The sequence below is a fragment of the Peromyscus eremicus genome, chromosome 2 (assembly GCF_949786415.1).
Source record: "Peromyscus eremicus chromosome 2, PerEre_H2_v1, whole genome shotgun sequence".
NCBI classification, from domain to species: Eukaryota; Metazoa; Chordata; class Mammalia; order Rodentia; family Cricetidae; genus Peromyscus; species Peromyscus eremicus.
The window spans coordinates 9971342-9996076 of NC_081417.1; the positions used below are offsets into that span (position 1 = coordinate 9971342).

At 41.6% G+C, this 24735-nt stretch overlaps 1 protein-coding gene across 1 annotated transcript in view; it reads right to left on the reverse strand.

Moving 5' to 3' along the window:
• The window catches only part of Nsmaf (neutral sphingomyelinase activation associated factor), a 60421-nt gene that overhangs the window by 19033 nt on the left and 16653 nt on the right, over window positions 1-24735 (reverse strand). The window contains exons 3-18 of the mRNA XM_059253826.1: window positions 23413-23491; window positions 23245-23312; window positions 23137-23173; window positions 20581-20631; window positions 18058-18129; window positions 17617-17664; window positions 17469-17521; window positions 11558-11687; window positions 8449-8520; window positions 6884-6992; window positions 4952-5128; window positions 3048-3127; window positions 2548-2638; window positions 2397-2460; window positions 524-575; window positions 316-436 (exon numbers count right to left, since the gene is read on the reverse strand). Coding sequence (XP_059109809.1) covers window positions 316-436; window positions 524-575; window positions 2397-2460; window positions 2548-2638; window positions 3048-3127; window positions 4952-5128; window positions 6884-6992; window positions 8449-8520; window positions 11558-11687; window positions 17469-17521; window positions 17617-17664; window positions 18058-18129; window positions 20581-20631; window positions 23137-23173; window positions 23245-23312; window positions 23413-23491 — 1304 coding nt within the window. The remainder of the gene's footprint in view (window positions 1-315; window positions 437-523; window positions 576-2396; window positions 2461-2547; window positions 2639-3047; window positions 3128-4951; window positions 5129-6883; window positions 6993-8448; window positions 8521-11557; window positions 11688-17468; window positions 17522-17616; window positions 17665-18057; window positions 18130-20580; window positions 20632-23136; window positions 23174-23244; window positions 23313-23412; window positions 23492-24735) is intronic.

Sequence of the window (24735 nt, forward strand, 5' to 3'; positions counted from 1 at the left end):
GGAGAAAAGAGATACATGCATCTATTTTTTTTCCTTTAAAGACACACATATTTCTAATGAGTTTTATTCTTTATCTTACATATTTTTTTTTTCTGAAAAAGTGGCAGGAAGCATTTTTATAACATTTAGGTCTGTCAAACACATACTGATGTCTTTACAATGTAGACTCAGCATACTTCTGATTGGGATAGAGAGGTTCAATTAAGTAGCTATTCTTAAAAGCCACAAGAATACAATACAATGAATGACATCACAACTCTACTACTCAAGAAAGCATGCAACATGCTATGCTGTCACGCCTCAGGAGGAACTTACTTGAGGCCCATGCTGGAAGCTCCACATCGTCAACCATCTGCCCTCCTTGTCTCTTTCCAAGATCCAACTTCAGACTATTGACTAAAAAGCTGACGTCTTCATCATAAAATTCTGGAATCAACTGCAAGTTGGGGGAGGGGTAGCAACATGTTTTTAAAGCATTTAGAAACCAAAGCCCTGTGGATTGCCATCTTCCTGAACTGCTTACCTCTTTAAAATCTGTTGCACCATCCAAACAGTTTTTCCAGGTTTCTGCAATACTAGATATGAAAAAGAGTGATGTGCTCATGATCAACCTGAGCTATGACAGCAACAGCGGCTTTCCTCTGCATCCTCCCACTAACACCTGCTGTTCCAGACTCTGGCACCCCAGCTTTCTCACCGACACAGCTTTTAACATGCATGTGAGGCCCCTTGACCAAAAAGAAAAGTGTGGCCCGGGGGCTGGTGGAACTTCACTAGAAATCACAGGAGAGTGAAGCAAGCCCACACCACCACATGCACAGTGCTGCATGGAAGGTGCACACCACACCATCCCACACCACCACATGCACACTGCCCCATGGAAGGTGCACACCACACCATCCCACACCACCACATGCACAGTGCTGCATGGAAGGTGCACACCACACCATCCCACACCACCACATGCACAGTGCCCCATGGAAGGTGCACAACACACCATCCCACACCACCACATGCACACTGCCCCATGGAAGGTGCACATCACACCATCCCACACCACCACATGCACACTGCCGCATGGAAGGTGCACACACCATCCCACACCACCACATGCACACTGCCCCATGGAAGGTGCACACCACACCATCCCATACCACCACATGCACAGTGCCCCATGGAAGGTGCACACCACATCATCCCACACCACCACATGCACACTGCCCCATGGAAGGTGCACACCACACCATCCCACACCACCACATGCACAGTGCCCCATGGAAGGTGCACACCACATCATCCCACACCACCACATGCACAGTGCTCCATGGAAGGTGCACACCACATCATCCCACACCACCACATGCACAGTGCTCCATGGAAGGTGCACATCATTTGAGCAACTGCTCTGTGGCTCCGGAAAAGATCAGACTAAAAACGTGTGGTGGGACACAAGGGGACTTTGCTTCCTTTTTGTATTCTGGGAAGGAAATGTTAATCATGCAAATATGTAAGCTAATTTTAATGCTTTCACCATAGTAGAATTATTAAGAAGAATAAAATTTGGCTGGACAAATCTAATTGCCCAATAGAGAATAACAGTTTAAGTAAATTGTGGTATATTCTAAAACATGACACAATAAATTTTTAAAGCCATTGTTTCAAAATATTCTTCATAGTATGGAAAAAAAAACCTGCTCAGGCTACACAGGACAGGAGAAAACTCTGTATTTAAAAAACTGGGCCTAAGCCGGGTGTGGTGACTCATGCCTTTAATCTCAGCACTTGGATAGCAGAGGCAGGCGGATCTCAGAGTTCAAGGCCAGCCTGGTCTACAGAATGAGTTCCAGGACAGCATGGGTTAGACAGAGAAACCCTGTTTTGAAACAAAACAGACAAAAATCTGTTTCTAGGGCTGGAGAGATGGCTCAGTGGACCTGGGATGGATTCCCAGCTCCCACATGGTGGATCACAGCTCTCTTTGTGACTCCAGTTCCGGGTCATCTCCTGGCTCCTGTAGGTAGGGCATGCATATGGTACACATACACATAAGCGGACACATACTCATCCACATAAAATAAATTAAACATAATAAAAAACATGTTTCCCTATATTTACATACACTATGAAAGCTTGAAAAAAAAATGACTTATTTTTGAGAAACAGTCTCACTATATAGTCCTGGCTGTCCTGGAACTCTATAAAGACCAGACTGGCCTAGAACTCACAAAGATCTGCCTGCCTCTGTCGCTTGAGTGTTGGGGTTAAAAGTATATGCCTTCAGGCCTGGTTAGGCTTTACATTTCTTTGTATTTTTGTTTATATCTAGTATTTTAAAACAAGCATACTGTACATATATAATCAGAAAGTGTTCAAAATGGTGAGATGTTTTATCAAACCTGTTGAACATTCTATCTGCATTATCAAATCTTCCATTCTGTAGACACAGCATATACTCTGGTGCTAGATGGGGGGGGAAAACAAGGTTAAATCAGACTGTAGAACTATCTGGGAATCCAAGTGAAACAGTGGATGATGCTAGAGCCTTACCGATCCTAACGAGGTAAAAGAGCACATAGCCTGGGGAAGAGTAGTGACTCCCATACATGAACTTTGGCTCGGGCATTTCCTGGTATCGAGTCTACAACGTAAGAACAAACAGTAACTGACTCCAGGCGTCAACCCTCAGGACAGCAGGGGCCAGCGGAAAGCGCGTCTGACTAGCAGCACCCCTTCCTGCTGTGCGCTCTCATTTTCCAGGCTTGCAGTACGGAAGGTGCCGACATCCCCAAAACGGAACGAATTGTAGGCACCTCTTCTGCACTTTATCAAAGAATATCTTCATGAAAATAATTCGAGCAGGCCATCCTTCTACTTCCCCAATTAAAGACAAAGACAAACACACAGAAACGGTGAGCCGCCAGTCAGGGCAGGAAAGGGCTGAGGACATCCTGACCCTGAGCATCGAAGTCTGGGGACTGGGTTCAGTTACTGAGTAAGCACAGGCCACGACTCGTGTGCTGCTTAGAAGCCAGGAGTCCAGCACATACCAGCAGCCGCTCCAGCCGTTCCTGATTGAGGGCTCCCACGGGCTTACTCAGATCTCGGAAGGTTCCAGGATTTGACAAGTCTGTAAACACCAACACAGTGACATTACACCTTTACTCTCCTGGAATGAGCCAAGTTCACACGTGTTTCTACAAAGCAGTTTTAAACACCGAGGTAAGTACACAAGTAGTAAGCACCTACGTTATTTATATAGGTGCCAAAAAAGGAAGAAAAAACCCACATCCACTTAAAAGTGACATCTGTAGTGTAAGGTATTCCAAATAAAGACTGTTCAAACAAAGACTTGCTGTAGCAGGCCAGATGGATCTGTGGGTAAAGACACCTGCCATGGAGGCTGACAATCTGAGTTCAACCCTTGGGATCCACTTGGTGGAAGGAGAGAACAGACTCCCATAGGTTGTCTGACCTCCATGGGTCTGCCTTGGCATACGTGCAGCCACACACCCAAACCCTCACACACATACAAATAAATAAGTAAATGTCATTTTAAAGTACTTTCTAATAAAAAAACAAAGGAAGCCCAATTCCAAGTAAAACTACAAAAACAAATTTTTAACCCATATTCTGCCACTAAGGTTTACTTTGTATGTCTGAACTACAGTGAATATTCTTTTGTGACATTAGCAAAAGAAATTATTTTTTGGTTTTTTTTGGAGACAGAGTTTTTCTGGGTAGCCCTGGCTGTCCTGGAACTCATTCTGTAGACCAGCATGCTTCACAGAGATCGAATTCACAGAGATCCACCTGCCTCTGCTTCCTGAGTTCTGGGATTAAAGGAGTGTGCCACCATGGCCCAGCTACATTAACAAAACTTAAAAACCAAGGATTTGAAAATTATCAAAGAAATACATTCTTATATCCCTAGACAATTTGTTATAACTTTCAATGACAAAGGATCAACTCACTGAACTGTCAAAAAACTATTTGATCACAATATATAATTTAAAAGTATTATGATATAAAATTACAATATTATCAAATTTTAGAAACATTATTTAAGGGAACAAGAAAGAAGTATTGATGCCCTAAAAATGAAAATGTTGTGATGGTCTTGAGTGTCAACTTGAGTGGACTGAGAAATGTCTAAATTAGCAAGAAGTTTTTGGGTGTGTCTTCACGGCATTTCCTGAGACAATCAGATGAGGAGGGCTCTTGAATGAATTGATCCTTCAGTTGGTTTATAATATGATGTCAGTATTAGGAAGCAGTGAAAAATGGAGGAGGAATGTCACTAGGGCATGTCTTCCAGGCTGTATCTTGTCCTAGCCCTTTGCTCTACTCTGCTCTGCTTCCTGGCTACCTTGCTTCCTGGCTATCATGTTTCCTGGCTACCATGTTTCCTGGCTCTGCTTACTGTCCTTTCCATGATGCACTGAACCCCTGGAAACCATGGGCTAACATCAATCTTTCCACCTATCGTTTGGTTTACTTGGGTATTCTGTCCCAGTAACAATACAAAAGTCTGAGCAGTACTGTTCCCTCTCATAATGTGATCATGGATGACTTCCATTTCCTACTATGATTAGTGGATGTTTGATTTTTTTTTTTTTTGGGTATTCAAAATTTCAATGTGAATCTAAAATAAACTATCTTGGAATTTTCAGTGAGAAATTTAAATGTTTCAGAACTTGGCACTTACCCATAATAATGGGAAGACTGAATTAAAATTATGCACACATTTCCTATGCATAACCTTCAAAGAAGTGGTAAATATACATAAAACACTATTTATACAACATCTGTCCAGTATTGTGAAATGGAAACTGGCAATCTTTAGTGAGAAATGAGTTCTAATTTGTTCCTATAATCCGATATGATATAAAATAAAACACATATGCCCTTTTGGAAGCAGATCCTCATCAGGCCCATGCACAACAGTGCTCACCTAATTCTGTGCTGGAGTAGTCATTTATTATCCAAGGGAACACGGGGTACTGGGAGAGGTCGTTGCAGCTGCGGTCGGCCAGGTTGTTGAGGTGAAGCAGGTACTGGTAGTTGGAGAGGTGCCCGCGCTGCCACTGCAGCATGTAGCTCTCCGCAGTGTGTTCTGCGACATGGTGTTCTGAGGGGAGAGGGGTCAGGGAGCTCGCTGTGTTTCCAGGATGACTGGCTAGCTGCTACTCAATGTGGCAGGGCTAGATTCTTTAGTGTTTTCAAAGTGTCTTGATTTGTTTTCACAAAGATACAGGAAAAGAAGTTATTAAATATATTGAACTATTATCAAACCACTCCCAAATATTACATAACTTGAACAATATAAGACTACGGAGTGAACACACAAGTATCACAGGGCCTCAGACGGCAATCACACAATGAGTCACAGAGTGCTATCAAGTCTGCTGAGTTCTGATGGAGTTTTAGAGACCATGGCCACCTGTACACACTTCCCTCTTTTATTATAAGCCAGAACAAACCATATAGGGCTTAATTAATTGTTTTCAGATTCTGAAGAGGTGGACTACTGCCAACTAATCAGTAGTTACATATGATTTGTGAACTTGAAAAACACAAAATTGCCAAAGAAAAAGAGGAATTTCGTGGCACTGACCATTAAACAGGAAGGCCCTCCTGGGAAAAAACGGTCTCTCTGTGAGAACTCTTGTTTTAGAAAAGTCAGAATGACTCAACTGTTCTCCAAATGAATGGATTATCATCTTGTTTAGAAGACTCTGCACTTCTGAATCTAAAAACTCTTTACTGGCTGTATCAAGCATCTTAACTCAAGCGCTGTTACTATGTATGTAGTGTATTATTGAATGTGTTCTTACTTACTTCTTACCAAATTAATTAGCTACCAGGAAAGGTTTCGAAAGTGAAACTGTCTTCGCTCTTGGAACCCTCTGGAAAAGCTGAAGCAAACTTAGAAACGAGCTCAGACAGAGGGAGAGGCCCTGACTGCAGCTTCAGCACCCCAAAACAGTGCTTTTCTATTGTTGTCTTGTCCTTGTCAGGAGAAGACAACAAACCTGGGCGTAGACAACAAAAGCAAACTCATAACCAATCTCTGCTTATTCACTATGTTAACGTAATGGCTCAATGAGGGGAAAAATAACTATAAGCTACTATGGGATAAAATATATTCCTGCTGGAATGAAATCTTTCCCTAAAGGGAAATTTCATTTCAAGGAAAGATATCCTTTACCACACATTTATCTAGAAATGATCTCACTGTACACTAGAGAGAAACAAATTAGAATGTATTAATAAAACCTCAACTTCCATTTAAAAATCATTCCTTTTTAGTAATATGACAATTATGTAAATTAGGAATCTAATTTAGTCACATAGCTTAACAAAAAGTTCACAACTGATGAAAATGTAGGGGATTTTTCTGATAAAGGGGGAGAACTTCACATTTTCCATGAGGATTGAGGAATCATTCCTAAGGAAAGTAGATTCTATTCCAAGGGTGCTGAGCTGAGCACAGAGGATTCACCTGCTCCTTCCGCCTCAACTAGTGATCACAAACATATTCTCCCACCCTAAAAAAAAATGCAGTTTTGGTTTTCATAAATTAAATCGTGACGTGAAAAAAACACTTGAGTAGACTCTTTGCAACCCACTCTAAGTTGGAGGGCATTAAAATAGAGAAGCATTTAACATATTCATCAGGAGCTTTCAAAACACACAAATGAACTATTACCAAAATGTCGTGCATGGAAATTACCAACATTTCCCTACTTTGTAGGATATTATATCAGAGAACAAAACAAGTAATACTATGGCGAAGCACTGTTTCTTCTCTTATTTGCTGTCCCAACTTCTAAGAAGTTGAGCTACCTTCCCATGAACAGACAGTGAAGCAAGACCAGCAGACCTAGGTACGTGGCAATGTAGAAATAGAGGTCATCTCTGTCTTGAGGCTCATAGAACTTTAGGTATATGTCGGAACATAGGTCGTCTTCTGTGCAAAACACTTCCAAGCCCTGAAAATTCAGAAAGAATAAAACAAATAGCTCCATGTTCATCCTGGAATCACACAATCTCAAAAGTCAGCTAAGCATTTCTATGCTTGAGCCTTGGGCCTGCTGACATTTATAAATTGATTCAAGTTCTATATCCCTATATTCATATGTTTTCTTATAAACATCTTGAGAACAAGAGATATACATCAGGCAAACAATGTTATTCTCTTTAGTACCAAATATTGTTATTGACATAGCTTTTTATTCTGAAATTTAAAATTAAATTTCCAATGAACTCACATTTCTTTCTAGCACATAAATGTTTAGCTTTCTTGTACAAATTAAATAACTATGAAATACTACAAATTAATAATTAAATAACCCATTCAATTATGGTTATTTTAAAGGAAACTATGAGCTGAATGCCTATTTTCTTAGCACCCAGGAGGCTGAGGTGGGAAATCATGAGCTCTGGGCCACCTGGGCTGTAGTAAAGCCAAGTCTCAAGAGAAAAGAAAACTGTAAGCTTCATGGGCATTGTGCTGGCAAAGTAAGATGGGAGAAGACAACAAGGAGAGCCCAGATGGGCCCTGGGTTCAAGTCCAGGCTATTGGCATTCACTACCTAGGGAAGTTAGGAAGTTAATTCCTGCGCTCACAACTGCTTTATCTGTAATGTACAGTGCTGTGATAGAAATGCATGAGTCTAACCAATGCTAATTTCTTCACTTTTACTGACTGCTCTTCTATACTGAGAGCATAATATTTTTAATAGTATCTGTTTTCTGTAATTGTCTACTATCATTAGAAATGGACATAAAATAGGTAGCAAAGTGCTTGAATCTCACAAATTAAAAGTACAAAAATGAGCTAGTTATAATTTGCAAAAGAAAATGAATTTTATTGGTGTCAATCCAAAACATCATGGAACCATCTAATTTCTAAGGTGCATATATGAGAGATCAAGGTAAGGGTGGTGTTTACATAGCGAGGAGATGGTGGCAAGAACCCTCATGGGCTTTAATGGTTATCCTCTCCATTTCTCTCTCCCTAAGCTCAGAGGCTTAATTAACCGCTGTGGCTGTATTAGTGTACTCCTCTTCCATACTAAAGAATTACTTTTAAGGATTTCAGTGTTACTCTGAGACTTGGCTGCAGAGCCTGTGTGGTGGGAGGGACATGGGAGCATCCTGCAAGCACTGCTCTAGCCTTAGCCCAGGAGCTCTGGGAATTCAGGAGGGAGAAAGTCAAGGACTCTCTAGCCCTTTTGCTCTTTGAACAAAAAATATTTCTGCAACAGAACCTCTTATTTCCAGAGAAGAGTTATTCTTCTATCAAGGTCAAGCTTCCACACACTCACATACAGCACTGTTGGGCTTTCAGGCCTGCTGCGGAGGCCCGTCTGTCAACCAGCTGCCTCACTGCAGGTCTGGCAGTCCCCCACAGGGAACTGTCCTGCACCTGTGAACTGAACTTACCAGAGGCATGAGGCCGTGTCTCCTTTTGTAAATGCGCCGGACATCTTGGAGTGTTATCTGGACCACAGGTTTCTTTAAAAAGCACAAAGGCAGTGTCAAGAGTCACCATTCTAACACAATTACAAGTTGTTCTTTTGTATCTTACAGCAGGGAAGGAAAGAGCCACAAATCCTTTGCCTTCCCAGTGTGCTGCAGTTGAACACCCAGGAGATCTTGGAACAAATGGTACCCAGTTTCACAGTTTACTCTGATACATTTCCTAACCTTCCTCAGTAAACTTAGACAATGGTGTCCTCATCTTTCAGGTTACTGCAAGGATTACTGTGTGGTGCGTAGCACTCAAGAATGAGTATAAATAACTACTCAAGAAGTTTGCTCTTTCAAAACATTTATTTGTTTATTTACTTATTTATTTGCCTGTGTGTACGTGCGTGTGTGTGTGTGTGTGTGTGCGTGTGCGTGTGCGTGTGTGTGTGTATGCACCTACATGTGAGGGGCTACGTGTGTGTGTGTGTGTGTGTGTGTGTGTGTGTGTGTGTATGCACCAGTGTGTGAGGGTCTACATGTACCTGTGTAATCATGTGTGAAGGCCAAGAGAAGTCTATTCTTTGGGGCATATTGAGGACTAAGGGGGTCCAGCCCCTCGGTAGTCCCCTCCCAGAGTCCGGGAAGAATCTACAACCAGCTGATAATTAATCTTTGATGAAAATAAATGAATCTATATACATGAAACTCCTTAGTTCATACACTTTATTATTCTGTGATAGTTCTCTCTCTACACAGCTTCTATTCTGTTCTCATGTCTAGCTCCTTTCTTGCCTGATTTATCTCTATATTTATCTTCTGTCCCCTCTAGGTTCTATCTTAATTCCTTCATCTAGTTCTGTCCCTTCTAGGTTCTCATCTATCTAGTTCTTTCCCCTATCAGCTCCTCTCCCATCTCCTTCTCTCTCATCTGGCTCTTCCTCATTTTGTTCTTCCCCATCTGGCTCTTCTTCATCTTTCATCTCGTTCCTCTAGTCCTCTCTTCTAGCCCTTCAATCTAGTTCTTCCCCATCTCAGTTTGTTCTCTCAAGTTCTTACCCATCTAGTTCTTCCACTCTCTTTTCTCTTCTCCGTCCTCCACGTGCCCTGGAAGTCCTGGTATATAAAGGGAGGGTCCGAGCTAAATTGTGTAAAGCTATTACTTAATGTCCACCTGACCTAGGCGGTGTCTCTTTGTGGAATTTAAGTCAGGAGACTTGCAGGTGGGCTGCTATCACTGTTACTCTTTGAAAGTTGGGTGTCAACCTAGGCAGTGTTTCCTGTAGTCCTTGAAAGTGGCCAACGGAGATAATCTGATTCCAGAGAAAGCCTTTTCTGAGGCTGTTCTCCGAATACCTGGAATGTGTATGTCCAGAGAGTGATCAGTCCACACTGTTAGCCCTTCTAGGGAAAAGTCAATTGGGAAAACTATGAAGGCACACATGATTTTCATAACAGAATACAGCTGATATATAACAAGCCAAGAAACACCAAAAACTCCTTGGGATTTAGCTTCCCCTGGAGGAATTCCCTGATCCCTCCAGGTAGTGACTTTGTGATAACCAGCTGAGTTCTTATGATATTCCTGCGGCCTGCAGCAGGGGCAGGTTCTCTCCCTGGACCTACCTCCACCTGGCTCACAGCTAAGGGTACAGATATACAGGTATGCGTGGGACACCATGGGCTCTGTAGGAGATAGGATTCTAGCTCTGGTCCTGATGACTGGGCAGCATATGCTCTTAACTGCTAAACCATCCCTCCAGCCCTGAGTATTGATCTAGAATTTGCTTTGTCCTAACATCTATTTATTCAAGAACTATGTTTTTAATTTCCTTTATTACAGAGTTTTAAACTTCATAAATTACAATATAAGGCAAGACCTTTAAACCTCATAAATTAAATATAAGGCAAGACTGTTTCTTTTTTAAAGGAAAAAATGTTTTTGATTCTCTGGAACTGGAAAAAAATAGTAAGAGAGAATCAAAATTAGAAAATACTGTGTGTTCAGCTAGAAGGCAAGCTTCTACACCACTGATCGCAGGTGTCAGGAAAGCCAGGCTCTGCAGCTCTGAGAACGGCCTTAAAGACCCCAACACGATTCAAGAAGCCTGGCCAGGGCTTTGGGAAGAAATACATGCTCACTGTGTCCCCAGAAGCTGTTCTGCCAGACATTTTTTCTACAAGTTTTTGACCAAAAATAGTAATAGTAGCCAATATCGGAGAACACCATGCCAGCCAGCCATGTGCCATGTTTCTGGATTTGACCAGTATCTGCCACCACCTACCTAGTGGACAGAATCGCTACAACACCATGTCTGACTTCAGTTTAGTGCCAATGACCAGCCTGGAGAATGTCCAGGGCATACTCTTCTTCCACAGGAAACACTTCCTGTCAGTTAAAGTGCCGGTCAATAGCCCATAGTGTGGCCAGAGGGACAGAACTTCTGGTCCTCTCATGACCCACTCCAAAAAAGACCATCACTGCGCGAGCAATAAATCTTCACAAGTTAGTGTTACTGTTTACTTCCCAGCATAGTTCTAAGTCTAATGTTATTTTTAACAAGAAGATGGTTTCCTACACTACAGGAGGAGTCCTAGACTATGGAAGGAGTCCCATAGACCCAGATGTAGCATCTCTACACAACCCCACACTGGCTGTGAGAAGCTCACACCACCACTCAAGGAAGACAGTGTCAGGCAAAGTGCACATGGGAGACCAATTTCTCATTCATTACAGCACTTTCTTGGTGTCTTTCCCTGTGCTTTCTAAAAGAAGAATAAGTCTCCTTTGATGTGACCATAACCAGGAGGGTGGAGTTTCTCTACACACTACTAGGAACAAGGTCCTTCAGAATGTCTGGACGCAGGTCAGAGGGGACTGCATTCAGTGAGTGTACCAACTACTCAGGGCATTAGGAAGCCACACTGCTACAGGGGGGCTGCCAAATGACTTTGAACTTCCCTAAGAAGTGCGGCGAAGTAACTCAAGTAACTTAAGACAGTAATTCTGATGTCAGGTCCTGGAAAATCAAGCTGAAAGACAGAAGCAAGCACTGTACATAGCCCCGTGACCAGGACCACGTACTGGGTGTCCATTGAGAGGCTGGAAATACAGGCTGGTGTCTGTAATGCACACATGTCCCGGATTCGTCACCAGAGGCGTTACCATCTCTGCTTTGCACTCCATATGCAGCTTTTCAGAAACATTTTGGAACCTGGAAAGAATGTTTTGCAGCAAGAGTCAGAAAAGTCAGAAATCGATCTACTCTAGGCTTAACCACAATGTAAATTTGCCTGCTATATGTCTAAACACCACACTTAATATGAAAAAGGTGGTAATATAAATTGGCTTCTTAAATAAGGTTGATATTCTTTTAGATGGCATAATGGAAGTCCGACTTTTTATTAACAGAAGAGATTACATTTCACAGAAACAAAATCTCTCCCAAAATGAACAGTCCTGAAGCTATTCTTACAACCATGTAACATCCTACTGTTAGACAGTTAAGAAAGACCTCCTTGTAGAGCACAGGTTCACATCTGTTATCTCAGCTCTAGGGATGTTGAGGCAGAATATCCCGAGTTTCAGAGTAGCCTGGGCTACAGAGCAAGACCCTATCCTTAGCACATTTACTTTATCAGGTTTTGAGCACATAATTGCAATTGCTTGAAGGTCAGTTTGATACATAACATAAAACCACTCAAAGATGCCATTTCTACTCTTAAAATGTCTAACTAAAAAAGTCTTCCATTTTTTATTTGTTAATTTAAAGAATTGTGGAAACAACTAAATTATCAATATTATAGGGCAATTATTAAATTATTAAAAGTAAATCTCATGGACCTGGGAGTGCAGTTCAACAGTAGAGCATATGCTTATCGTGCAGGAGCCCTGGTTCAATCCTGGCACCAAAGACAAGTAAAAACAGAAAGAAATACAGGACATGACACTGGGCCAAACTGTTCTCTAAGTGAAAATGTGAAAACCAGAGACCCTTGAGGAGCCTGACTAATGATCAAAATCAACTATAAGCTGAACAGTCCTCATGAGTTCTTAGAACCAATCAGAAATGCGATAATAAAGTCTGTAGGTCAGGACAGCTTCAGAGAAAGAGAAGTAACTGAATAACCATTACTGTCAGCTTTAACATCTCTCTCCAGCAGACAAGTGAGTCAACAGAGCAGTCACTATGGTAAATATACACTCGAAACAACCATCACGTGAGCACCATTACAGACATCGGATCCAAGAGCTACAGGAAATAGGAAATATTACCAAGATTGACCATATACTGGACTATGAGACAAATTCAAGCAAACACCAAAAGACTGAAACATAAAACATATTTTCTAATCAACTAATATTAATTAATAATCAGCAACAGTAAGATAACTATAAAATCCTCAATTGTGTGAAAAGTAAGCAACATACTTCTAATCACCTATAGATTAAAAAAATGGCCAAGTTAATTACAAAAGAAACACCAAAAAAACCTGAGCTGCACTTCGAGGGAGACTGAGTTGAAGTGCTACTGTAACAAGAGAAAGCCGTCCCTGCTACTGAAACAAGAGAAAGCCATGCCCGCTACTGTAACAAGAGAAAGCCATGCCTGCTACTGTAACAAGAGAAAGCCATGCCTGCTACTGCAGCTTTGCACTTAGCACCAGAGGACATCCCCTCTGCTCTCTGTAAGCTGAGTAAAGAGATCATAAAAGCAGACATCAGCTGTAAATAAAATGGATGACAAAAAAAATAACTAAGTCAAAGGGTATTACTTGAGATTAATAAAATTGGTAATCCCTTCACAACACTGATAAGGGGAAACGGACAACCGAAAGCATCAAAAACAGGCATGAATATGAGCAACTACACAGTCTGCTAGCATTAAAACTTCTGGGACCCACACGGTAGGAGGAGAGAACTGACTACAACCTCCATACATGTGTCGGACATGCATGAACCTGAAGCCCACTCCCAACTAAATAATAAATGTTTTTTGTGTGTGTGTGTGTGTTTTTTAACAAATGTTAAAGGACACTAAGAAATACATGTCTGATAAGTCAGATAAAATGGACACATTTTTGAAACATACAACTTAACAAAATGTGGGAGCCTACAGAGGCTATCTAGTGAGAACTTACTCAGGGTCAGAGAATCTGAGCTTGCTTTACCCAGCAGGGCTGCATAATTGGATGATTTGACCAAAGGCATGTTTACCAGGTGTTTGGAAGGGTCTACACTTGGCTGTACACGGTGTGCTTTGATCTTGCAAGGGGGAAGTCTTTTGTCTCTCCCCTCGGCATATTATAAAAAGCCCTTTTGAATAAAGTTCTGGGCTGTTGGGTATTGACCCAGGGCCCTCCCAAAACTATCCTGTGTCTCTGTCTTTCTTCTCATCATCTACGTCTATCTTTCTATCTGATATTTTCTCATTCCTCTCTCTTCCACTCAAGAATCCTTCAAAAGGTGGGTTCAGGTCAGAACTGGTCTCCCACAGACTCCCACACCAAAATAGATTAAAAAAAAAAAAAGCTTCTTGGATATTAAATAGTCCTGCATCTAATTTAAAAAATAAGTAAGGCCAGGGCTGAAGAGATGGCTCAGTGGTTAAGAGCACCTGATGCTCTTGCAGAGGACTGAGGTGTGATTCCTAGCACCCACACAGTGGCTCACAACCATCTGTAACGCCAGTTTTAGGGAAACCAAAACCCTCTCCTGGGCTCCATGGTACTAGAAATGCACATAGTACACACTCACACATGTAGGCAAAACATTCATACACATGACAAAAACAAACAAAGAAAGGAGATAAACTGCATGTGGTGGCCTCACTTCTTTCACAGTGCTGAGGAGACTGGAGCAAAAGGATTGCAAGCTCAAGGCCAGTTTTAGCCACATAGCAAGATTCTCTCTCAAAATAACAGTAATAAGGATGGTGGTACTAATTAATAATAACAAACTACACTAAGTACCATCCCTAAAAATACTTTATACTTATATACCTTTATCTGTAAATTATACCAAAAAAAGTAAGAAAAAAATATCACCAAGCCTCATTCTTCTTGTAAACAGAGGATCACAGAACACATCCAAATGCATTCTATGAGGTCAGCAGAAGTTTGTACCAAAACAGCTACTAGAGAATGACAGAGCATTTTCCTGCATGTACACAGATGCAAAAACATCCGATAAAACATCCACAAAGCAATAGAGAGGGTCACACACCATGTTAAATAATATTTTTACATGAATATAAAGTTCATTTAACATTAAAAAATCAATATAATTTATAATATTAACAATAAACAAGAAATTATCATGTCCATAAGTACAGAAAAAATACTTGACAAAATTCTGTACCTTTTACTGAAAACACATTCAGCAAACTAAAATAAAAACTAGTTTCCGTACTGTCACAATGAGTATCTATGAAAAACCTACAGCCACCATCATTCCTTAATGATAAACACCAAACTATCCTCCCTCAACATCAAGAATAGGCAGGGCTTCTGCACCCAAGGTATTCAAAAACAAAACAGTACAATGAGACAGCAGGTAGAAAATAAACAGAAATTTCTGTGAAATTGCCCTTGTCCAGAAATGACTGCAAGCATGAACACAATATCGATTCTGCTAAAAACCCATCTAGGACTCACTCATGCACAAATTTAGAAATAGCAGGGTATGCCGGGCATGGTGACGCACACCTTTAATCCACTTGGGAAGCAGAGGAAGGAAGATCTCTGTGAGTTTGAGGCCAGCCTGGGCTACAGAGTGAGTTGCAGGAAAGGCTCCAAAAGCTACACAGAGAAACCCTGTCTCAAAATAAATAAATAAATAAATAAATAAATAAAATAAAATAAAAAGAAAGAAAGAAATGGCAGGGTACAAAGCCAATATTAAAAAAGAATTTATTATGTTCTGCACCAGTAACAAATGTCTGGAAAAGAAGGGTTCAGTACACACCCATCCTAATACCAGGGGGAGCTCAGTGACAAACGAAGGGAGTTCTATAGAGGCCTTCAATTTAAAAACCTAAACATTCTAAAATAGAGAATTTTTAAAAAACTTTTGGTGAATATGAATGTGGAGCTGTGTTAGAAGATATTGTGGCTAATTGGACACGACAATGATACCAAGGACTGCAACAAAGACTCTTTAAAACATATACACCTAAATACTGATGGGACACTGCCATGATGTCCTACAACCTAGTGTCAAACAATTCGAAAAATTATACTCAGCATGCAAACACGTACATATATACTACATAGAGATTTCACCACACATGCGCATACACACACACCCCCACACGCACGCTTGCGCGCACACACGCACGCAGGCACATGCACCCAACTCTGCAGTCATCTAAATTCCTTATCTACAAGGACACAGTATTTGCATAAGCTACAGCCACCTCCTCTGCATGCTGAACTGGCATAACCAGATGACTTAGGATAGCTAATGCCCTCCAAGTGCTACAGAGAGGCTGCCTTACTGCACTACGGAGGGGTAATGACAGGAAGAAAGCCTGAATACAACACACACACAGCAGAGCACATGAGTATGCCAACGAGCATGGCAATGTCTAAAGCAAACTGGAAAGACATGAACAAGCACACGCCTAGGAAGTCATAGGGTACCTGGGTTCTTTATACTGTTCTTTCACCTTGACAGAATTTGAACCCTTTCAACATAAAAAGTAGGGAAAACATATATCTTCAATAAGAGACGTATCTTAAAAACTACGATGAAAGCTCACGTTCGCAAGTTTGCTTTCACTGTCTTAGAAGCATTCACATGACTGGAATATCCCATTTCACACCGCAAAGACTCCTCCTTAAACCCTCAGTACAGCAGTTCAGGTTCTGGATGAATAAATTAAAACTTTCAAAGTGAACCACTCTTTAATTTTCCTATGATTGATTTATTTCACTTTATATGTATGAGTTTTGCCCACATGTCTGTTTGTGCATGTGTGTGCCTGGTACCCTAGGAGGCCACATCTCCTGGCACCATAAATGGTTGTGGACCACCAGGTATCAATAGTCACTGTGAAGATAAAGTAATACAGAAGAATATGAAATGGAAACATAGGCAAATAGCCCACATCTAAGGCAAGAAATAAATAAGAAACTAGGATAAAAATAAATAGCACCATTATTTTCAGAAACTGTATTGCATACTTAATAAAGCCAAGAAAATCAATGGGAAAACCATTAGAACAATAAGGATACTCTCTTGGTCCCTGTGGGGGAATGATAGGAAAGTCTCAATGCAATTACTTTCTTTAAGAATGGACAGCTAAGCTAAAAGCAGAAAGCACAGTTAGTCAGCAGCAAAAGACAGGCAGATACACATTCCGTACATGAGAAAACAAGGGGCAAAGATGGAGGAGGAGATGAGAGAGAATGAGGGAATGAGAGAATACGACAAAGGCTTAGAGGGCAGAGAGTGGGTGACCAGCAGCGCCTTGCTTCCTTTGTGAGCAGCCAGAGCTCAGAACTCATGAGAGCCGACAGCCACCTGGAGCACGGGGCAGTGAACTGGCACGGCCACAGAAGCGGCTGAGGCCATGGCAGCAGGTCACTGTAACTTCCAACAGTCAAGTGATAGATGTGTTCTTTACACAGGCCACAATTTAGTGGGTCATTAGGTTGGGGGTGAAGAGGAACTGAGCAGGGAGACCAACACTGAGAAGATGGACTAAGGGTTGCTGTGGCACACTGTGGCAAGCCCAGTGGGTAAGACTGGACAGGCTGGCGAGACGGCAGTGGTGGGATGCACAGGCTTCTAAGTGGCAGATGCCAGGAAGGAGGAGAGCAGAGGAAACTCTGAGAGTTATCATCCCTAGCCTGGACCACTCCCTAAGATGAGCAGGAATAAGATGATGAAAGCCGTGCTGGGGCCAGAACCAAAGTGTTAGGCCAGTGCTCCCCACTTCCCAGCCCACATCAGTGCATTCTTGTCAGAAAACAAAATGTTGAAATCTTACCTGTTTTTGTCAAATGATGTTCTAGCCAAACGTGACTGCAAGATAGCTGTTATCTACGAGAAAAACCATTTAAAAATATGAACATGAGTGTAAGCGAGCTCAACAGAAGTTAACTTCTAGTCAAACAGCAGTTATTCAGAACACTCACCATGGCTGTTTGGTCACCAAGTTTATCAAGACAGGATGCCCTGTGCAACTACAATGTGACAAATACACACAATTAGCTTCCTTGCAGATGACAGCAAGTATTTCTTTAGAGGCAATGGAAAACACTGATTGCTCTTTCACTTAGTAACAGCAGAGATAACTCCTGATGTCTGTGGCTTTTCCTACTTAAGTTTCCAAATTCAAGTAAATCAGCATATTTAGAAAAGTGATAGTTATCTGGACAAGATGAAATACGAGATTTAAAAGATGGCTTCTGAGCAGATGTGGTGCATGCCTTTAATCCCAGTTCCAGGAGAGAGAGGCAGGAGGGAGGCCAGCCTGAGCTACATGAGTCAAAACAAAAGTAAAAACAAAACCTAGGCTTCCGGCTCACTCTGCTCTGTGTTCTGTGGGTGCCAGACTGAAGGGCCAGCCGGCTTACCTGTAGCAATGTCTCCACAACATCTTCTACCTTCCCAGAAACTTCCAGGTCAAAGACATACTCCATTTTTCCCTGATGAGGACAGAAGCAGAGCATGTCAGCCAGCTATTTTAAGAGCACCTGCCCAGCAGCTGCCAACTCTGCATGTTTCTGCTCTCATCCCCGAACTGAGAGAGACCTACGGCTATTCTGTCACTCAGTGCCTTCCATGGCCCTGCACTTGGTCTGTACTTCCTGCTCTCATTCCCTGAGGGGTGGAGTTAGTTTTATGTTGAGTCTTTCCTTTTGTAATCTAGACATCTAGCTTCCATTTCTCTTAATGCTGCTTTGCTCCCATAATCTGACATTCTCTTTTGGTTTTCATTTGTCATGCAATATTTCCAAGTTTCTCTTTTCATTTCTTTTACCCACTGCTGGCTTGACAATATGCTGCTGAAATGCACTATCCTGGCTTTCCAATTGATTTCACCTCACTGTGGTGGGGCAGTGATTTCAATCTCACCTTGGCTATGGCTTGCTTTGTGACCTAACATGTGATATGTGTCACTGTGGTAGAATGTTCTGTGCTATATCCACGGGTCCATCTGGACTACAATGCTGACCCCTGGCTAGTGTTCTCTCTGCATGCTCTTCTCGTTCGTGAGTGGGACAGAATTCTCTCACTGTCACTGTATTGATATCTAGTTCTCCCTCAGCTCCCTCAATATTCACTCCATGTACTGAGGTGCCCTGGGGACAGGAACACATGTACATGATGGCTACCATTACATGTCAACTTGATTGGGCCAAAAAATGCCAATATATTTCAGTAAACATTGTTTCTGTATGTCTATGAGGCAGAATTAACATCGAGTCACTAGACTGACTAAAATGGACTAAGCTCTTCAATGTAAGTGAGTCTTGTCTGTCAAGGTCCAAAGAGAACAAAAGACTACAGATAGAAACTTCCACCTTTGTGACTATCTTCTGGATGGAAGGCTGGGTTTCCCTTCCCTTCAGATGCAGACTCGTCTTACACTGTGTGCTCTTCAGAGGCTGGATGTCTCAGTCTATATTATCTCCCACACTGATTCCTTGTAATAAATTCCTTATAACAATCTCTCTCTGTCTCATCTCTCTCTCTCTCTCTCTCTCTCTCTCTCTCTCTCTCTCTCTCTCTCTCTCTCTCTCTCTCACACACACACACACACACACACACACACACACACACACACATAAACGTAATGTCCAGATGGTCTGCATCCCTAGAGAACCCTCACATGCATTGATAGCTATGTGCCTGGCACTTGAGATACAGGTCTGTACTTCAGATGGTCTCAGCAGAGCTACCTGAGGAAGGGTACCCAGGAGTGCTCTCAACCTGAGAGGAGGGTAGGCTTTTGCCCATGGAGGCTTTTGTCAAAGTGTAGAGGCAATGTCACAACAAGGGAACAGTCATAAGGCATGAAGCATTTAGCAGGGAGGAAGGGACACTCACACATAGTGGTCAACTCCTGGGTCATCTGCACATGCAAGTTTTCTTGTCTATAAAACTGCTTAAGCAGCTGCTGGACAAGATACTGCAGGCTGGCCTGCACCTGGAGCTGACTCAGCCTGTGGGCCTGGGTTTGCACAGAGAGTATGGCTTTTCTCATTCACAGAAGTGTCCTTATTAGGAGCTAGCTCTGCCCCTTGGTTCTATAAAAACGCCTTTAATAGGAGTGATGCCTTCCCCACACAGTTTGCTGCGGTGTGAAGGATCACAACAGAGGTGAAGTCACATAAATGCCTATGCTTCCTTGATAAATCCTTATAACTTCCACCAAATTATGACTTTATAAAAGTTGTTATCAAATATAGGGTATTTTAAAAACTAAGTAGTTCTTGACTACTCGTAAAAATACATTTTCAGGTGGTGGCACACACCTTTAATCCCAGCACTCGGGAGGCAGAAGCAGGTGGATCTCTGTGAGTTCGAGGCCAGCCTGGTCTACAGAGCGAGATCCAGGAAAGGCACCAAAACTACACAGAGAAACCTTGTCTCGGAAGAAAAAAATATATAAAAAATTTTCAGCAAAAAATTCTCAGTGATACACAGTAAAATATACTTATAAATTTGTCCACTGACTTCAGTTCCTTCCTTCCTTTCTTAGAAGGTGATATTTTTATTTTGTGTATGGTTATTTTGCCTGCATAAATACCTATGTACCATGTGTGCAGTACCTGCAGAGGCCAGAAGAGGACATCAGATCCTCTGGAACTGGAGTTACAAATGGTTTTTTAGCTGCCATGTAAGTAACAAATCCCCAGTACTCTTAACTTCTGAGCATCTCTCCATTTCTTCCACTTCTAATATCATCTCTAAGCTTTTGCTATTAGAGCTAAAGTCTATGTATCCCTTGGGCACTTTTGTATTAACTGTTAATAAACTTTGAAGTACCCAGTATTACCATATTTGATTAAAGATGTTAATAGAACCATAAAAGTCCTACTGCTCCAAATCACTGCATACATTTCCAATACTACATGAAAACCTTTACTTACCCGTTCTATCTTATATGGTGCCACAATATTGTGTTCTTTAATGAAATATACCTGAGAAAGGCAAATCAACACTGAAATAACCAAGTTTTCATGTGAAGAATTCCTAAAAGAGACTATAAATTCAATGTTTACATGTTACACAGCTCTAGTTGGAAGTCTTTCTGGATTGTTATCCTTTATGTACTGCAACTACGTCATCAGCACATTGCCAGGCTTGTCTTCAGCACAAACCCGGATAATGAGCAGCACTCACCGGCCTGATGCAGAGCACTCAGGGTCTCCTGGCTCCACTGCTGATCCTCACCAGAAGGTTTCAAGTGCATACAAACCAGGTCAGACTCCTCTTACAGCTAGCTCCCCAGTGGTCTTCTCATTTGCTCCTGACAGCCCTACCATGGTTCAGAGCCACCACGGCAGTGGCTGCTCCTATGCCAGCCTTCCTCTGAGCGTGCCCTCTGCTCTGACCCCTCTGCCCCGACTCCACTCAACTCCTATCTGGGGATCACCGCTGGCTCACCTTGTGGGCACTGCCAGTGGCTCTCTCTTTGCTAACCACTCTGTCTTAAGGAGCACAGCAACATTCCCTAGGATGCCCTACACTTTCATCCTGCTTCTCATTTTCTTCATAACATTTATCACTAACTGACACAGGAAGAGAGATTTTGCCCTCTCGCCATCCACCTCCCCTATTGAACACATGGCTTAAAACTAATGTTCATACGTGCTCGCATAATATACACACAAACATGTTATTCCAACAACAACAACAAAATCTGAAAGCAAAACTCTGGACCAAAACCTCTTTCTGAGACTTGGTGAAAGTCTTCTGGACATATGAAGCTTAAAATATCCATTGGAAGAGTAGCTTGCCCTGGGTGCCCCTTGATTTTTGAACTGATTATTCTGAGCTGTATTTCTAAAACCAAGTTATTCATCCTTTACTAAGATGGGTAGTTCTTTAAAGAAAATGTTACTTTTAACTAAAAAAAAAAGTTCCCTTTCCTTCCAAGATATGGATGCCTTTCAATAAGTGCATGATGTAATAAGAAATACACTGTGAGCACACACAGGGTTAGGGATAGTAACAGGACTCCCCCACAAAGCACCAGATGGGCTTTATCTGTTTGCATCTGGAGCATTAAATATGAAGTTGAAGATAGTTCATCTCTTCCTTTTTTAAAATTGGAATTACAGAAGGTGCTAACAGAAAGTTACTTAATTCAAAATCTCCCAGATTTCATAAGAGAAATGTCAAGGCATGTTAAACAGTGTTCTATGAACAAAGGGTTCCATGATGAGAGAGAGCAGAGGCCACTCTTGGCTCCGCCCACTCCACTCCCCAGATGCTTCAGTGTTGCAGACTATTATTCTAAGGTGTGTTACTTGTGTTTATGTTGTACTTGTTTAACTCTGTGAAGCTGTGACACTGTGCCTGTCTAACACACCTGATGGTCTAATATAGAGCTGAATGGCCAATAGTGAGGCAGGAGAAAGGACAGGCAGGGCTGGCAGGCAGAGAGAATATACAGAAGGAGAAATCTGGGAGAAAAGAAGAAGTGGCGGCCAGAGAAGGAGGAAGATATCAGGGGCCAGCTACACAGCAAGCCATGGAGTAAGAGTAAGATTTATAGAAGTAAGAATGGGACAAGCCCAGAGGCAAAAGGTAGACGGGATAAGTTAAGGAAGGCTGGCTAGAAACAAGCCAAGCTAAGGCCAGACTTTCATAATTAAAAATAAGCCTCCGTGTGTGATTTATTTGGGAGCTGGGTGACAGGCCCCCCAAAAGAGCAAACACAGCCACCAACACTTCAGGCACTGTCCTGCACAAATCTCTGGATCAAGTGCTCAGCTGCAGTCACATTCCCCACAGAGTTCCTGCACGCACTGGATCACAGAATGTTTCTCTGGACCCTGACAATGCACAGAACTAGAGCATTGCAGAGTCCAGGCAACCCAGATAACAAATCCTGTGACAATTAAGCAATGTGGAGCCAAAAACCAAAAGAACAAAGAAAGACCTCTGCTCTTTCTTTACTTAATTTTTTAATCTACAAACTAATTAATGATATGCCAGCAGAAAAATTACATTTTAATTTGTCATGTGATGCCAATACTGAATTGAGTACTGCAGTGAATACAGTATGTCTCTGGAATGAACAAAAGACAACAGCTCAGGTCATTCCTGCAGGAGAGACTACCCTTCTGGAGCACTGCCTGAGGCTGCTTCCGAGGCCTGGCACTGGCTTGCCACCTTTAGCAGTGGGAGGTCGCACAACCTTCCCACACTGATTCTGAGGACAAACTGCAATCCTTATACTTAGTAAACATGGAAGGGCCAATGGGAGAATCTTATCTTTTAAAACGTTTATTTCTCAATGACTAAATTCTCAAGGCATTTAAACATCTATTTCCAAGTGTTTTCAGTTGAGATCTATATCAAGTGAATAATTTCATCATGCAAAAAATTACACATACTCACGCACAGAAATCTTCATACAAATTTGGAAAAATACATACTAACATTTTTAGTAAACATTTTTACTACATGCTTCTCACCTGTCTGAAAATGAGTGAAATACCCGAAGACTTTGCCCTGGAATACAGAAAAAGTCATCAGATATGTAAATTTTGTTGAAGTAAAATTAAAAGTGAAAAATTACATACTTTGCAAAGTGTCTGTTGGCTCCATTTTCTCCGTGTTTTCCTATTTTTAAACAATCTCTCAAAGGAATCTGGATAAAATTGAAAGAATATTATAAAAGTAAGCAAAAGTAAAAGTACATGTACACACACAATTAGGAATGTCTCTGTGTACATTTAAAACACCTTTACCTTAATGATGGGCTGGGATACTGCATCTGGCTCAAAAATCACTGATTTTGAACATATTTTTAATGATCCTCTGATTTTCCTAGGAGCCAAAGCAGAAAAGATTATTTGATGAACACCAGGACAATCACAAAAGTTATTTATTTGAACTAGAATGTGGATTGCTAAGGTGTCAGCTAATAAAAACTTGGCAACTACAGGAAGGGCGTAGCACGATGGGAAACAACCATGTTCCTTCAGCTCCACTCTCAGGAGCTGGAGAACACCACACAGGCTGCAGTTGTGGCTGCATTTGCTGAGTGCAGCCCCATAACCTCATTAATTATTATCAGCATCATTATTATTACTGAGTCTTCACAACTGCTCTCCAGAGAAACCAAGGCTCAGAAACACTGACACACGCTACACCTGTGACGTTTTCAGCAAATTCCATTGGCTCTTCTCTTCATTCTCTGAATCTTGAAGAACTCAAAAATAACAATAAACAAAAGATTATTTTTTGCTTTTTAAAACCATGAAAAAATTAAATTTGAATTTTACATACAAAATACCATAAATGATTTTGAAGTATTCAGAGAAAAATCTATTCCATGGCAATAAGCAATTTTAAAGATTATGACGTAATATCATATAATCAAATATGGAGCTGATAATCAGATATGGGAAGTGTCTGTAGTTTCCTGAATCATATGGCTTTACTAAGTTTTGGAAAAAAAATATGCTCAAGTGTCTTAGAGGCTGTTGTTAATTTGAGCCAATAAGCATCACCTTTACTTTCTCTTATCAACTGATTTTTATCAGTGATTAAAACAAGACAACAGCTTACTAAGAAGTCAGACATATAAAAGAATACTGACTGTAACTATGAACAATTAATTTCCAAAAACATGTTTATATACAAGTACAATTTATGATCTCACATTCTTTTTTCTCCCATTTTTCATGTGTATGTGCATGTGTGTGTGTGTGCTCACGTTTGCATGTGTGTAGCATATGGGTGTGGGGAAATGTCCATACACACCTGTGCACATATGTGTGGAGGGCCATGGGTAATGTTGGAATCATCCTCCATAGCTCCTGCACCTTATCCTTTGTGGCAGGATTTCCCAGCCACACCCAGAGCTCATGGCAATGGCTAGTTTCTTTCACTAGTCAGCTTGCTCTGGGGAAGCCCCGTCTCTGTCTTCTGAGGTTAGAGTTGCAGGCAGGCTGCCATTCCCTGCCAGAATTTTACCTAGTTCTGGGGTCCGAACTCTAGTCCTAATGAGTGGACGGTGGGCACTCTATCCACTGAGTCATCTTCCCAGCCCTTGGTTGGTATCTGGG